The sequence below is a fragment of the Centrocercus urophasianus genome, unplaced genomic scaffold (genome assembly GCF_019232065.1).
Source record: "Centrocercus urophasianus isolate 14NV4802_14NV808 unplaced genomic scaffold, USGS_Curo_1.0 seq_24, whole genome shotgun sequence".
NCBI classification, from domain to species: domain Eukaryota; kingdom Metazoa; phylum Chordata; class Aves; order Galliformes; family Phasianidae; genus Centrocercus; species Centrocercus urophasianus.
This window is the reverse complement of record NW_024884800.1, coordinates 2322325-2335793: the sequence shown is the minus strand read 5'-3', so window position 1 is coordinate 2335793 and position 13469 is coordinate 2322325. Positions and strand designations below refer to the sequence as shown.

Sequence of the window (13469 nt, the reverse complement as noted above, 5' to 3'; positions counted from 1 at the left end):
ATGTCAGTGAGCTTCCATCCTTATGTACTCCAATGTCACTGTCTCAAGATCTTTATGGTCAGGTACTTGTATTAAAAGGTGTGGGTAGCTTGGTATTCAGCAAGGTCTGAGGAAAGAACACCATTGAAAAAGTGTGAAATCAGTGGTTGCTGGTAACTCTTTAAAAGGATCTTAAGCTTCCTGCTTCAAGTCTTAAGCTGATCTCCAAATATAGGAGGAGATCCTCAGGGGAACTGACTCCCACACCTGTTCCTGGGATGCTTCTTGGGGCTTCCTTCAAGCACGCAGTTTGGTGCAGTTGGGAAAAGAAAATGCACGGGGTGGATTCTGCAGTTGTTGATTGGTTCAGGGAGGATTAATTCCAGATTTGACATAGAACAGGGGAACATTTGTTCCCTCCGAGTGGTTGTTAATAGGTTTTATGCTCATCTTAGCATTGCCAAGGAGAGCAGAGCTAGTTGCCCAGCCCTGCTATGTTCCATCCTAATGGATGCTTGAGTTCTGCATGCCTTTCTGATAGATGATGTCACCATTTCTCCAGTGGTGCAGTCCCTGGTGCTGGAATTCCCCACTGCAAAGCTTAGCTGGGATGTTACAGCACCTTTGGGCAGCACACCCAGTCCTGCCCAGCACAGCCATCCACGTACCAGCACCATCCCAGTACAACCTGCCCCATCCAGAAAGAAAACACACATCCATGTCAAACATAATATATTTATAGCAAAAATAGGCTTTTTCTTTAGCTTCCATACACAAGGTTTTCTCCCCGTACATTTACGCAGTAAACAGGTCGACTGAAGCAGCGTGCACTGGGCTGACCTTACAGCTGCCCTCACTTCAGACTCCTGCTGATGATGGGGGGCCCTGAACCCCTCCTGCAGTTGCTTTCCTGTGCCCAGTGGAAATCAGGTTCCCTCACCCCCAGCTCTGGGCTGTGCACATGCATGGAGCAGCCCTGGGCCAGGAAGCTCCTGGTAGGCTGGGCTGGTGCTGCTCACCTGGGGCAGCCCCAGGAGCCCCCAGCCTATGGCTAGGGCTTCCCTTAGCTCAGCTGGGCTGTTAAGAGCAAACGGCTGGGCGAAGGACCCCAGCCCTTGTGGCTGTGAGAGGAAGATGCCAGCTCTGTGTTGACTCAGGAAGCCTCCCTCATTTCTCTTGAACCTCCACCAACGGGAAGCAGCGCGGGCTTCAGGACTAACAACCCTGCAGACAGCCACAAGTCCTCTGTGCAACCCTCCAGAGCCTGAAGGCTGTCAGAGGCTCTCTCATCCTGCTGAAGGAGTGCCAAGGGCACCCACCTACAAGAGCTTCATGGTTTGGAATTGGTTCCAAACTGACCCAGTCTGACCCACAGGGTTTTGTTTGGCACGTGGACATGGATGGCAGGACGTGGGCACAGCAGCAAGTGCATCCCCTCCCTGTGCTGGGCTGGGACCCAGCACAGCCCCTTCCTGGCACACTGCAGTGCACCCACCTGGCTCCTAAGCAAGATGTTGCCTCCATGGAGGCTGTCAACAGGGGAGAAAGCAAAGCTCCTGCAGGAACAGGGTGAGGAACTGCTGCTCATCCTAACCCTCCAACACAGCCTGGTCCCCTCCTGACACCCCACCCGTGTCTTTGGCAGTCCTCCATGGAGAGGTTCAAGTCTTCAGCATCACACCAACATCTCAGCAGCACGGAGTTGCCTCACAGTTTGGTAATTGCACGTAACAGGGCCACTCAGCGTGCCCCACAAGGGAAAAAAAAAAAAATAGAAGGAACAAGACAGTCAAGTAAACTAAATGGAGTCATCCCTCGCCGTCTGTCCCAGCACGACGGGTCACACACAAGTCCAGGGAGAGAGGATGCTGCCCGGCCCTGCCGCAGCGCAGCTCCCACCGCCTACGAGACCATGTACTGGGTGATGGCCTGCAGTGCATACAGCAGCTCTGCCTGCATCCTGGCCTCCAGAATGAGCAAGTTCACGTGGACCTGGAGGAGAAGCAGGAGAAGCTCATGCAGCAAGCACCCACCCAGATTAAGGAGTCATTTAGCAAAGGACAAAACGCTCTCAGGTTTTCCAGCACGGGCAGATACACTTTCCCCCTCCTGTCCTGCAGCCTGTGGCTGTTGCCAGAGCTTTGTCCTGGGCAGCTCCTAGCACACTGGGCATCAGCACATCACTGCTGCAGATTACAGCCAGACCAAGGGCTTGCCCACCAAGGGATCACCACCTCTCAGCTCCCCATGCTGCTGGTGGCCCTGTGCCACAACACATCACACCCAACTCCTTACGAACAGCCTGTTTCTATTTTTCCCTTGCTCTCATTTGGTGGCTTAAAGGTTTCTTCTCCTTGAGCATCCCAACCCTCAGCTCTTGCTCAACCCCTCTCTGAGGCACAGCGGCTGCCCTACCTTTTCGCTGTGCTTGAACTGCTTCCAGAACCTGTCAAACATTTCTGGGTTTGTCTTCTCTGGGTAGCAGGTTACCGTTTTAATGTAAACTTTCAGCATTCGCTCCAGTAGATGATTCACTTCTGCATAGTCGTAGTCATCGTACCTGCAGGGGGCACGGGGCAGTCACAGCCAGCACCTGGCCCCAACCACACACCTGTCCTGTGGTCCATCTGGGACATGTCACAGCCATGGGGCAGGGACCTAACATTGTCCACTGAGCACCGAAGCCCCATCTGTGCAGCACCTTGCAGCAGCCATGCATAGTCATAGAGCAGTTGGGTTGGAAGGGACCTTAAAGTCCACCCAGTCCCACCTGTGCCAGGGGCTGGGTGCCTCCCACCAGCTCAGGCTGCCCAGGGCCTCATTCAGCCCAGCTGTAGGCACCAGCAGGGATGGTGCACCACAGCTCCCTGGGCAGCCTGTGCACTTGCATCATTATGTCTCTTCCGAGCCCATGCACAAGAACACCTCCACACATCTGGGCACACAGCAGGAGAAGCCCACTCTCTTCCCACCTGGATTGAATGGCTTTTTCCCCTGGACCACGAGGTTGCTGTCGTTACCTGATGCCAAACATGCAGTGGATGTAGTTCCAGATGCCCCGCTTGAAGACCGAGGGTTCGCAGCCCTGCCGCTTGGCCATGGCACTGCTCTGCAGACCATCCACCATGCGGAACTTCTCATCCAGGAGATGCCCGATGTCAGAGTAGAGCCGGTTCACCAGCGAAAAGCCATGGTCTTCCCAGGAGTAATCCTGTTGAACACAGCAAGAGGCTTTTGCCACTGCAGAAAAGACTTCGAGGCATGTTCCTGGGAAAAAGGGCTGTCAAAGACCTCGGGATGTGGCAGAATTCACAGGGTTTGCTCTGCCACAAGTCACAGCATCCCTCACCAAGCAGCTTGGGAACAATTTTGACCAGCACCTCAGTGCCAACCCACACCCAGCCCAGAGGGGGCATGCAGTGTTCCTCGAGGGCACAGGTAAGCGGTCACCATGCCTCCCAGCCCTCTGTCCCATGGTGGGGCAGAGCTCTTCTTGGGCATTTTGGGGCCATGTAGGCACCCCATGAGCACCCACCCACTCCCTGGATAGGAGGAGAGTGCAGGAGCCTCACCTGGACTCTGAATACCTGCATCTGCTCCTCGTCGCGCCGTGCAAAGTCCTGGTACCCAAAGTCAGGGTCCTGCAGATAGCACGCGAGGTTGGCGGCACCGGTGACCTCCCCGTCAGTATCTGAGTGGGGAAAGCCCACAGATGGTTGGTGCTGCCCTGTTCCCAGGCACCGTTGGCAGCAATGCTCCCATCCCGCACCCCCTCACCTTCCTCACGGTCCGGCGGCAGCGGCCTCGTCTCCTCCCTGCCCTCAGTCTCCACGTGGATCCTCTGAACGCGCTCCCGCAGCGAGTCCAGCTCCATGCAGGAGTCCAGGGACTGCACAGGAGCACGGCACACTGTGAGGATGGGACACTTCCCACGCCATCCCCATCCTCGCAGTCCCACCCTAGGGGCTCACCCTTTTGCGGTTGATGCGCAGCAGCTCCTGCCCGCAGCCGTTCCCCATGGCGGCCTCGCAGAAGCACTGGTTCCCAGGTGGAGAGGGCTTCAGCGAGCCCCTGCCCCCCGGCCCCTCCTCCTGCTCACAACCGCAGCCGAAAACGAAGCTGGCAAGCGCATGGCAGTGCGCCAGGAGGACGACGGCGTGCACCAGCTCTGCCAGCGACCAGCTCCACTCGCTGATCTTCAGCAGCTTCTGCAGGACAGACGGGACAGCGATGCACGGCGGGCAGGCAGAGTGCGGGCACCCCATCCGCACCCGACCCGCGCATCCCCGCTACCTCGATGTGCTCCTTGGTGATGAGCCAGGGCCTGTGCGCCAGGATCTTGTTGATCTCGTTGAGGTTACGCAGTTTGGGGGGGATGAAATCGAGACCGCGCAGCCACTGGGGATCCCCCCCCGCCCGCAGGAACTGCAGCACGTGGAGGTTCACCAGGTACCGGCAGTGGTGTCGCGCGGCCGCCTGCAAGAACCAAACGTCAGCCCTATGGGGAGCAGCCGCCTCACCCCCACCAGTTGGCTTCTGCAGAGCAATCCAAGGGCCGCCGGGATGGGCTCACCATGATGGCGATGTAGTGGCGGCAGTCGAAGGGCAGCGGGCCGTCCATGTGCAGCAGGTAGTGCTGCGTCTTCAGGAAGCTGTCGAGGTAGCGCGGGTGGTAGCCCATCTGCTGGGTCACTGCCTCCAGCCGGCCCCGGCTCGCCAGAGCCTTCACAAAGAGGAACTGAGGGCGCTCGGGTTCGCCACCAGACATCTTCACCACCTGTGGAAGTACAGGAGGGGATCAGGGGGTCCCTATGCAGTCAGAGAGAGGATGCCCTCGGAGTCCAGCCCGGGTGCCCATCACTGCCGCGTCAGGCCTGGTTAGCTGCAGCCCATCACACCCGTGGAGGAGCAGTGCGGGATGCGGCCGTGGCTATTTTCTACCATTGCTGGTAGCAAATGCAGTCACTCAGGTGTCAGTGCTTTGCTCAGGTGCCATTTGGAGCTTTGTTTTTGGTTTGAGGGCAAAGGACGGCAAAAAAAGGAAAACCAAGAGGGGATGAGGAATGCCAGCTTCTGTATCCCAAGGGCAAAGGGCTGGAAGCGAGCTGCCCTGGCTGTGCATGGAGCTTCCCAGCTTGGTGCCAGGGCCACCAGGCGTGATGGCTTCTCTCCGGGTGCAGAAGGACTAAGAGCAGCCCCATAGCCACGTGTGGGCCATGGGGACAGGGCTGCCATCCAGCCCCACCACCCTGACAGTCTCTCCCACCTACATCCCCCCCCAGCACTGGGGCTGTTCCAGCATCCCCATGGCCTCACCGCTCACACCCAAGTGCCGCCACACCTCGCCGTCCCCAGCCGTCCCCGACCCCCTTCCGGGCATCCCAGCGCCCGGTTCCAGCCGCTGCCCCTCGACGGCAGCCGTCGGGGCCGGGACCCGCCTCCTCCCCCACTCCTGGTGCACAGGAACCCACCGGAGGGCTCCCCCCGACCCCACCCCGAGGCGGCTCCCGGCTCCCTGCGCCCCGCCGGTGACGCCAGCCCTCCCGCAGCCCCCGTCCCGCTGTCTCGGGCTCGAGGGCAATGCCGGTAACCGGTGAGGGCTGCCGGTAACCGGGGCCCCATTGTGCGAGCAGCGGCGGCGGCAGCGCCCCCGGTGCGCAGCGCGGGCAGTGCAGGCGGAGAGAGAAAAACAACTTTGATTGGCAGTGATGGAGGCACGGCGCCTCCCGCATCCCGCACAAAGGGGACGGCGCCGCCGCACCGATACCGGCACCGGCACCGGGCCCCGCTGCGGGACAGCGCCGGCCCCGAGCCCCGGCGGCAGACGGCGAGCATGGCGCGGCCCGCGGAGGGGCGGCGGCCGAGCTGCGGGCAGGGCCGGTGCTGCGGGCAGGACCGGGGCACAGTCGAGCGCGGGGTCCGGTGGGGGCTCCGGTAGCGGCGGGGCGGGTCCTACCTGCCCCGGCAGCCGCTGGCACCGGCTTCCTCGGGGGTGCTCCACGCTCTGGGGACACACGATCATGGTGAGCCCGCGCCGAGCGCCGCCGTGCCGATGCTCTCTGCCTGCTGCCGGCACTGCCCCGCCCGCTCCGCTCCGACCCGTCCCGTCCAGTCCAGTCCAGTCCAGCCCCGCCCGCCCCGTCCAGTCCCGGCCGCCGGCACTGCCGAGCCGGGCACCGCTGCAGCCCGGACCGGGAGGGGGCGTGGCGTCTGCTCCGCCTCTTCCAATCACCTTCCCGGGGGGGGGAGGGTCATGCTGAAGCCACGCCCCCAAGCTCCCTCTCGGGGCGGAGCCAGAGGGGGCGGAAGCGCGGTAGCGCCATGTGGGCAGGGGTGGAAAGTTACCCGTCCGTCCTGCGCCGAGGCCACGCCCACAGGGCAGGGCTTGGGCTTGGGATGCCCCACCGCTAGGGGGCGCCGCGGGGTGGGTCGGACCCGAAGCCACGTGGCGCGATCTCGGCTTGAGTGCGGAGCGCTGCTTTATTGGGCCTCAGCGCCGCCGCGGCTGCTGCCGCCTCCCCCGTTGTGGTTTTGCCGTTGTGGTCTTGCGGGGAGAACCGTGCTGCTCCTCCCGGGGTCGGGATGCGCCTCTCCCTGCTGCCTTGCCCTGTGTAGGGGACAGTGTGGGGTGAGGGGCGTGAGGATGGGGACGGTGGGACTCTGGGGTGTGGGCAGTAGAGGGGAGGAGGCATAGGGATGTGGCCGTGGGAATGGGGACAATGGGACAGGAGGATGTGGGTGCAGAGGGGGCAGAGAATGGGGTGTGAGTGTGGAAGGGGATGGGGGTGGTGGAGCACAAGGATGTGGACATGGGATGGCAAGGGAATGGGGACAAGGGGCATGAGGACCTGGCCATGGGAATGGGGGCAGCGGGTCATGAGGATATGGGCACAGGATGGCAGGGAATGGGGACTGCAGGAATGGGGCTGTCAGAGGATGTTGGCCACGGGCAGGAGATGGAGACAGTAGGACATAAGGATGTGGTCACAAAGTTGGCCAGGGATGGTGCTCCAAACACATGGAGTGGGATGGAGATGATGGCATGGAGACAAGCACTGGTGGAGAACCAAGGTGGGGCTTGGGGGTGATGTGGCATGGGGACAGCAAGTGTGAGGACGGGGCAGCTCTTTCAGTCCAGGGTGCTGGAAGTGGGAAGGGACCCTGATCACATATGGCCAGTGGTGTCCCTGTAACCAGGGGTGGCCCCAGTGCCATGCGATCCCACCAACTGCCCCGTACCGCTCCCTGAGTGTGGGCCGCAGTGGGGAGCATCTCGGTGCTTGGTCCCTTCCTGCTTTCCAGTGTCTTTGGGGAACGGAGCAGCTTCCGATGCGGGTGCTGCCCATGCAGCCGCAACGCCTCTGCACCAGAAATGGGACTGGGGGTTCTGCAGCAGCCCCAGGCTGGGAACACCACTCCATGCATTCCCATCCCTTCACCCACCGGTCAACGCCATGCTGGGATTCTTCAGGATGGGCACAAAGGACTGTGCTGTCTGCTCCTGTGCAGTGCCTGCAGGGATGCACTATTATGCCCCCTGTCCCCACTGAGGTGCCCATGGGGACCACGAGACCCTGCACATACCAGGGGCACCAAACTCAACCCTACAGACATAGTAGGTGCTGCGTGCCGGGAGGAAGTCACTGGCCCTGTCCTGCATGGTCTTCACTTGGAAAAGCATCTTGGGGCTGCCCAGCTTGTCACACAGGTCAATGGTCTCTGCAAAAGCCACGTTGTGTGGGCACAGCATCCCACCCCTGTGTGCCCACCCGCTGACCCCCATTCTCACCACTGGGGGGGACCCCCACTTTGCTGCGCAGGTGAGACAGCAGCAGGAGCACAGGGCAGTCGGTGTTGGCCAGGAAACTCCGGTTGTCTGCAGGGAAACAATGGTGGCCAAGGGGACCCTGAGCACCAGTGGGGTGGCACGGAATGAGCCTGTGGCTGTGGTGGACTCACCACTGTGGGTGATGTAGATGAACATGCTGCCACTGTGGGGATGGGCCTGGTGCTGCCCCACAGCGTTTGTGAAGTGGGAGGGGGGTTCTGGGGGCTGGCGTTCTGGAGTTTCCCCCATTCTTCCCAAAATCATAGAATCACAGAGTCATTCAGGTTGGAAAAGACCTCTAGGAATCCTTCAGCCCATTCCTAACATGCCCACCAACCATGTCCTTCAGTACTGCCTCTTGATAACTCTGGAACACCCCTACGGACACCACCATGACTACATCTTTATGTCCCCCTGCCCCCATCCCATTCCACTGCCTGACTGCTCTTTTAGAGAACAATGTTTTCCTGACATCCAACCCAAAATGAGACCAGCCAAGACCAAAGCGCGGCAAAGCTTTATTGCAGCTGGAAGCTGCAAGTTGGAAACCCACAGCGCAAGCAAGCAAGTGGCCAGGCTTGTGCACGTCCAGGCTTATGCATGCCCACCGTACAATTGCAGCTGGGGTGACACTGTGGTTTGTCCCCTTGGGGTGGCTCTTGGCGCTTTGCGTGTCTCTCGGTCCTCTTCACCTCTGGCTGGTGGCTCTTGCCTGCTCCGCCACCGCCTGCTGCCCTTCCCATCCACTGCCACCGGGCTGTGAGCGCAGCCACGGTGAGGAGCAGGGCTGGGGTTCCTTGGGCACTTGGCAGGGTGGGAACAGGGAGCAGCGTGTTTTGGGGGAGGAGTGCCAGCATCATGCTCCCACGTAGCTGTTCTTGTAGGGGCCGTGCTCCTGGGGGCCAGGCAGCCCTGGCGGGTGGGTGCTATTGTCTTGGAGGGGCTCGTAGGGCAGCTCGCTCACATGGCAGATGCTCTCACTGTAGTTGGACTTGAAACTCTCCACCACATCTTTAGGGACTCCGACCCATTCCTTGAGGGACAGAGCAGGGTGAGAGGGGTCAGGAGCTGCCACCGGCTGGGTGGTGTGGTGAGCCAGGGCAGCCAGCTTACCTGGAAGTCACCGTTGTGGGTGATGAAGAGATCGTCGAAGTTCTTGCTGGGGTTGGGGATTCGGGGCATGATGATGACCCACACCCTGCATGGGAGCAGAGAGGTGTCAGAGGGGCTGCCTCGCACCGCCCCGCACCGCACAGCCATGCACCCACCTTTCCATGCGCACCAGCAGCACCACCAGGACCAGCAGCAGCAGGCAGGAGGCGATGGGGATCAGCACCGTGTGGATCCAGAACCACTGCAGCTGCTCCTCTGCCATACCTGCAACAAGCCAGGGGGACACTGTGAGGACAGTGTGGGGATGCCGTGGGGACCTTGGGGGCTCAGGACTGCTCCTACCCTTGCTGGTGGCGTTGCTGCCCCAGAAGACAGGCACACTCCACTCGCTCCACAGCTGGGTGCTGCCACAATAGTTGTTGATCTTGCTGCGCACATAGAAGGTGTAGTATTTCTCATAGTCCACGCTGGGGAAGGAGAAGATGTCTCCTTTCACCTCCTGCTTCTGCAGAGAGAGGAGGGGTGGGTGGTGAGGGCCGGCTCCGCGTGGCCAGGGGCAGGCGCGGTGTGGGGGCTGTCACCATCCAGCTGGTGTCCTTGTTGCTCTTGTACTTGACAACGTGCTCCAGGCAGTGCGCGTTGGGGTAGGGAGAGCTCCAGGTGAGCTGCAGCTGGTTGCTGCTCATGTTGCGGATGGTCAGGTTCACAGGCGCCCCTGGTTTCACTGCAAAACAAAGGAGGTGCCCGGTGAGCGCTGTCCTCACAGCCTGGTGGCCCCGCTGTCCTGAGGACCACGGCTGTCCCCACGCCACCACGAACCGAGGTTCTGCAGCTCCATGCAATTGCTGGGGATCTCCAGGGTGCGGCCATCCTGGCTGGCATTGACGTGGACGTGGAAGGGCTTGAATTGGATGATCTCACTCTGCTCGAAGCGGCAGCCGATGCGCACACCGTGCTCCCACAGGTACTGCTGGCACTCCACCACGGGCGACCTGTTCTCATACCTGCACACGGCAGTGACGGTGCTCCTTGGACCCTGCACGCTCCTCCCAGAGCCATCCCAATGCTTCCCATCCCCACGAGGCTGCAGCTGAAACCTCCAGCCCCAGGCACCCACCAGTAGTAGAGGGAGTAGTTGGCCGTCAGCGTCTGCCCGCTGCCCCACGTGCAGGTCATGTACTCCTCATTGAACACGATGCACTCCACCCCTGGAATCATTCAGGTTGGAAAAGACCTCTCAGATCCCCCCAAGTTCAACCCCAGGGCACCCCACCATGCCTATCGCCACATCTCTCAGTGCCACATCCCCGCAGTTCTGGAGCACCTCGGTGACCCCTGGACAGCCCAGCTCAACTCCCAGAGCCCACTCTGAGGAGCCCAGAGCTCAGCGCTGTGGTTACGGCAGGATGCTGTGCTCAGCTGCTTTGCCAGAGGAAATGAGTGTTTACCATTTTCTAACGCAGAGCAAATGGTGGAGCTGAGCAAATGAGCGCCGCTTTGGTATGGAAACTGGGTACGTGATCAATAGACAAGAAATGAGCTTCCAGCAGATAACAGGAGGCACAGAGAAGCCATCCACCCCCGTCCCCTGCATACGTGCGCACCGCTGATGCCGCAGCAATGCAAATGGAGGCCACGCAGATCTGCTGACCGCAGCTCAGCCTGGCTGACGCACAGGGCTGATCCAACCTTCACCCAGCCCTCCTGCAGCCCCCCGGCATCCAAAGGGCTTTCATCACAGCCGGATGCTCAGCCACGAGGCTGCCCCAATGGCCAGGCCCCACAGGGGCCATTCATACCCACATGGAGGACGGGCACTCTCAGAGCCAGCGACAGCAGCAGTGCAGCAGCACTGAGCCAGGAGCACGGATACACACCACTGGTGTCACGCAGGCCCACATGGCCCCACATCCCATCCTCAGCCACCATCACTGCGCAGCAATTTCCCCCATCCCCACCACCCACAGAGCACTGCAGCCATCCCTCCTTACCTGCGGGGCTGTGGGCAGCGGCCAGGGAAATGCCCAGCCCCAAAAGGATGGGCACGAGTGAAGCCCCGGGCACCGCCATGGTGAGATGCTTGGTGTGCAGCCCACCTTGTGTGGCTCACAGCTTCCGCACTACTGCCACTTCCTGAGCCACAGCAACACCCACCCCTACGGGGCCGTACCGCCCTTCCTGCTGAGCTCCACGGCTCCAAGCCCCACTTTTTGCCCCACGAGGGCCCTGCGGTTCTTCCTACCCCTCACCCCAATGGGGCTGCCTCACTGGAGCAGATCCCCTGCCCAAAGCCCGACCCGGGGGGCTGTCCCGGGGGGCAGACGTGGGGACACAGCCAGGGGGGGCTGCTTGGGCGGCTCCATGGCCACATGGGCAGCGAGCAGGTTTAGTCGTTGTGCAGGACGTGGTTTAGTGAGAACTACTGGCAGTAGGTGGGCTGGATGATCTTGTAGGTCTTCTCCATCCTTGGTGACGCCATGATTCGATGGCTGAAGGGAGGGCACTGAAGGGAGGGGACACTGCCGGGAGGGCCGCGGTGCGTTTGGGGGCATTCGGAGCCCGGGGTCACCGCCCGCCTAGGGAAAGGAACGGGGTCGGAACGCGATCACGTGGTCCCCTCATTTCCGCCAGGGGGCGCCGGGGGCATCTCGGCCATCTTCGTCCCTTTCCGTCCTCCGTTCGGCGCGGGCTCGCGTTCTTCCTTTCGGCATTCTTCGCCTTTCCTCGTCACGGCTTCGGGACTCTCCGGCAGCGCTCGCTTCTTTCCGCCTTCCGTCGGGCGGCGCAGGCGCATCGTCGGGCGGCCCGGCGTTCCTTGTCGCGGCCCGGCCGGCCCTGCCCGCCCGGTATGGCGGCCTTCGGCGTCCTCAGCTACGAGCACCGTCCGCTCAAACGCCCGCGCCTCGGCCCGCCCGACGTGTACCCGCAGGACCCCAAGCAGAAGGAGGTGCGGGGGGGGGGAGGCCGCGAGGCGGGGCAGCCCCTCGGGGCCGGGCCGGGGGTCGGGGCCGGGCCGTGTCAGCGCTGACCGCCCTTCATCCCTTCCCCCGCAGGATGAGCTGACGGCCCTGAACGTGAAGCAGGGCTTCAACAACCAGCCCGCCGTCTCCGGGGACGAGCACGGCAGCGCCAAGAACGTCAATTTCAACCCGGCCAAGGTGAGAGCGAGTCCCCGGGGCTGTGCTGGAGCGGGGCTCGGAGCGGCCCGGAGCTCTGTGAGCTGCCCCGCGACACGGCGCTGCGGGAGCGGCGGCAACAAACTTCTTCAGGCCGGGTTTGTTGGCGTCGTTGCCGTGGGAGAGGAGATGTGAGGGTTCCTGAGACATCGGGGGAGGAAAAGGGGGGGGTTACATAACGGCCTTCTGCTCCGTGCTCCCGAAATCCCGAAAATTGCCCCGCCTGCCTTACAGGGGGTGCTGGGGAGCTGATCCTGCTGAGCTGCTGCCGTGGCCTCTTGCTTTGGGGCAGCAGCTGTGACGGTGGGAAATGTCACACGCCTGTCTTGGTCCTGACAGCCTTGGCATCCAGCATTTCTTGCAGTAACTGTCTGCTAACAAGTGGGAAAAAAAGGCTTTGCAGCTCTTACCTGCCTTTCTCTGACCTGGGTGCTGTTTCTCTGTCAGCTAGCAAGGACAGATATTAGGGGAAGTTCCTTCTGCAAAAGAGAGCAGTGGTCACAGCACGGCTGCCCAGAGCCTGGTGGGGTCACTGTCCCTGGAAGTGCTCCATTACAGTGGGCATGTGGCCCTGAGGGACGTGGGGATGGGCATGATGGGGTGGGTTGGGGTTGGCCTCGGGGATCTGAGAGATCTTTTCCAGCCTTGATGATTCTGTGAAGCATTCTTCTCATTACAACAAAGGAAATTATTAACGGCTGTTTTGTGTTCCAGAACTTTGTAACTAATGAGGCTTCTGGTTGGAAGCACGGGTGGAATCTTAAGCACGTTGAGAAGATCATTGAGCTACAAAATACAATTTATCTTTTTTTTTTCTTTTTTTTTTTTCCCCTTTCTTGCTCCAGATCAGTTCAAATTTCAGCAGTATTATTGCAGAAAAGCTGCGGTGCAATACGCTGCCTGACACAGGAAGAAGAAAACCCCAGGTGAATCAGAAGGACAACTTCTGGCTGGTGACAGCACGTTCACAGAGTGCCATAAACAACTGGTTCACAGATCTGGCTGGAACAAAGCCCCTCACTCACCTTGCCAAGAAGGTACGTTGCAGGAGAGGCTGCTTGTGAGGGCAGAGCACTGGCTCTGTGCTTGCTGTTGCAGTATTTGATGGTTATTTGGAAGAGTTCTTCTAAACCTCTCAAAGTGTTCTGCTTAAAGAGCATCCCCAGGGTGTGTGCAGCACTGCTTGTGGTCTCACTCAAAGAACTGGTCCTTTGTTATTTGGAGGTTGGGTTCAGCTTTGTCTCCTGGCTTGTGTGGTGTGACCCGTTCACCTTAAAGCTGTGACCTATATTTCAGAAGAGCTGCTGTTGCCTTTGGTCTGTTGTTTAGGTGAGAAGGGGTTTCCAAGTTCTGAGCAATCATAGTAAGAATTA

General features: G+C 60.5%; 4 protein-coding genes across 7 annotated transcripts in view; 1 reads left to right on the top strand and 3 right to left on the bottom strand.

Moving 5' to 3' along the window:
• Window positions 1-694: 694 nt before the first annotated feature.
• LOC122163680 (sestrin-3-like) lies at window positions 695-6040 on the bottom strand. The gene is made up of 9 exons (XM_042825076.1): window positions 5936-6040; window positions 4553-4756; window positions 4273-4455; window positions 3951-4187; window positions 3757-3868; window positions 3552-3670; window positions 3000-3190; window positions 2395-2539; window positions 695-1971 (listed from the first exon to the last, which is right to left on the bottom strand). The coding sequence occupies exons 1-9, from the start codon at window positions 5999-6001 to the stop codon at window positions 1882-1884; spliced, it is 1347 nt and encodes a 448-aa protein (XP_042681010.1). The 5' UTR covers window positions 6002-6040; the 3' UTR covers window positions 695-1881.
• A 429-nt stretch (window positions 6041-6469) lies between these two features.
• CUNHXorf65 (chromosome unknown CXorf65 homolog) lies at window positions 6470-7963 on the bottom strand. Its single transcript, XM_042824782.1, has 6 exons — window positions 7939-7963; window positions 7769-7855; window positions 7564-7698; window positions 7423-7491; window positions 7219-7340; window positions 6470-6586 (listed from the first exon to the last, which is right to left on the bottom strand). Exons 1-6 carry the CDS (start codon window positions 7961-7963, stop codon window positions 6470-6472), a joined length of 555 nt encoding a protein of 184 aa, XP_042680716.1.
• A 343-nt stretch (window positions 7964-8306) lies between these two features.
• On the bottom strand, window positions 8307-11063 carry IL2RG (interleukin 2 receptor subunit gamma). Of its 2 annotated transcripts, XM_042825182.1 has the most exons (8): window positions 10912-11063; window positions 10038-10128; window positions 9740-9924; window positions 9502-9644; window positions 9263-9425; window positions 9076-9184; window positions 8921-9005; window positions 8307-8840 (listed from the first exon to the last, which is right to left on the bottom strand). In XM_042825182.1, the coding sequence occupies exons 1-8, from the start codon at window positions 10988-10990 to the stop codon at window positions 8664-8666; spliced, it is 1032 nt and encodes a 343-aa protein (XP_042681116.1). In that variant the 5' UTR covers window positions 10991-11063; the 3' UTR covers window positions 8307-8663. The 2 variants fall into 2 exon arrangements, with proteins under 2 accessions (XP_042681116.1, XP_042681115.1); XM_042825181.1 differs by having other exon boundaries at window positions 9076-9425.
• A 696-nt stretch (window positions 11064-11759) lies between these two features.
• Window positions 11760-13469, top strand: part of MED12 (mediator complex subunit 12) — a 34761-nt gene continuing 33051 nt past the window's right edge. For all 3 annotated transcript variants that reach the window (XM_042824879.1, XM_042824878.1, XM_042824877.1), the window contains exons 1-3: window positions 11760-11867; window positions 11974-12078; window positions 12942-13133. In XM_042824879.1, the coding sequence (XP_042680813.1) occupies window positions 11769-11867; window positions 11974-12078; window positions 12942-13133 (396 nt within the window). In that variant the 5' untranslated portion in view covers window positions 11760-11768. The remainder of the gene's footprint in view (window positions 11868-11973; window positions 12079-12941; window positions 13134-13469) is intronic.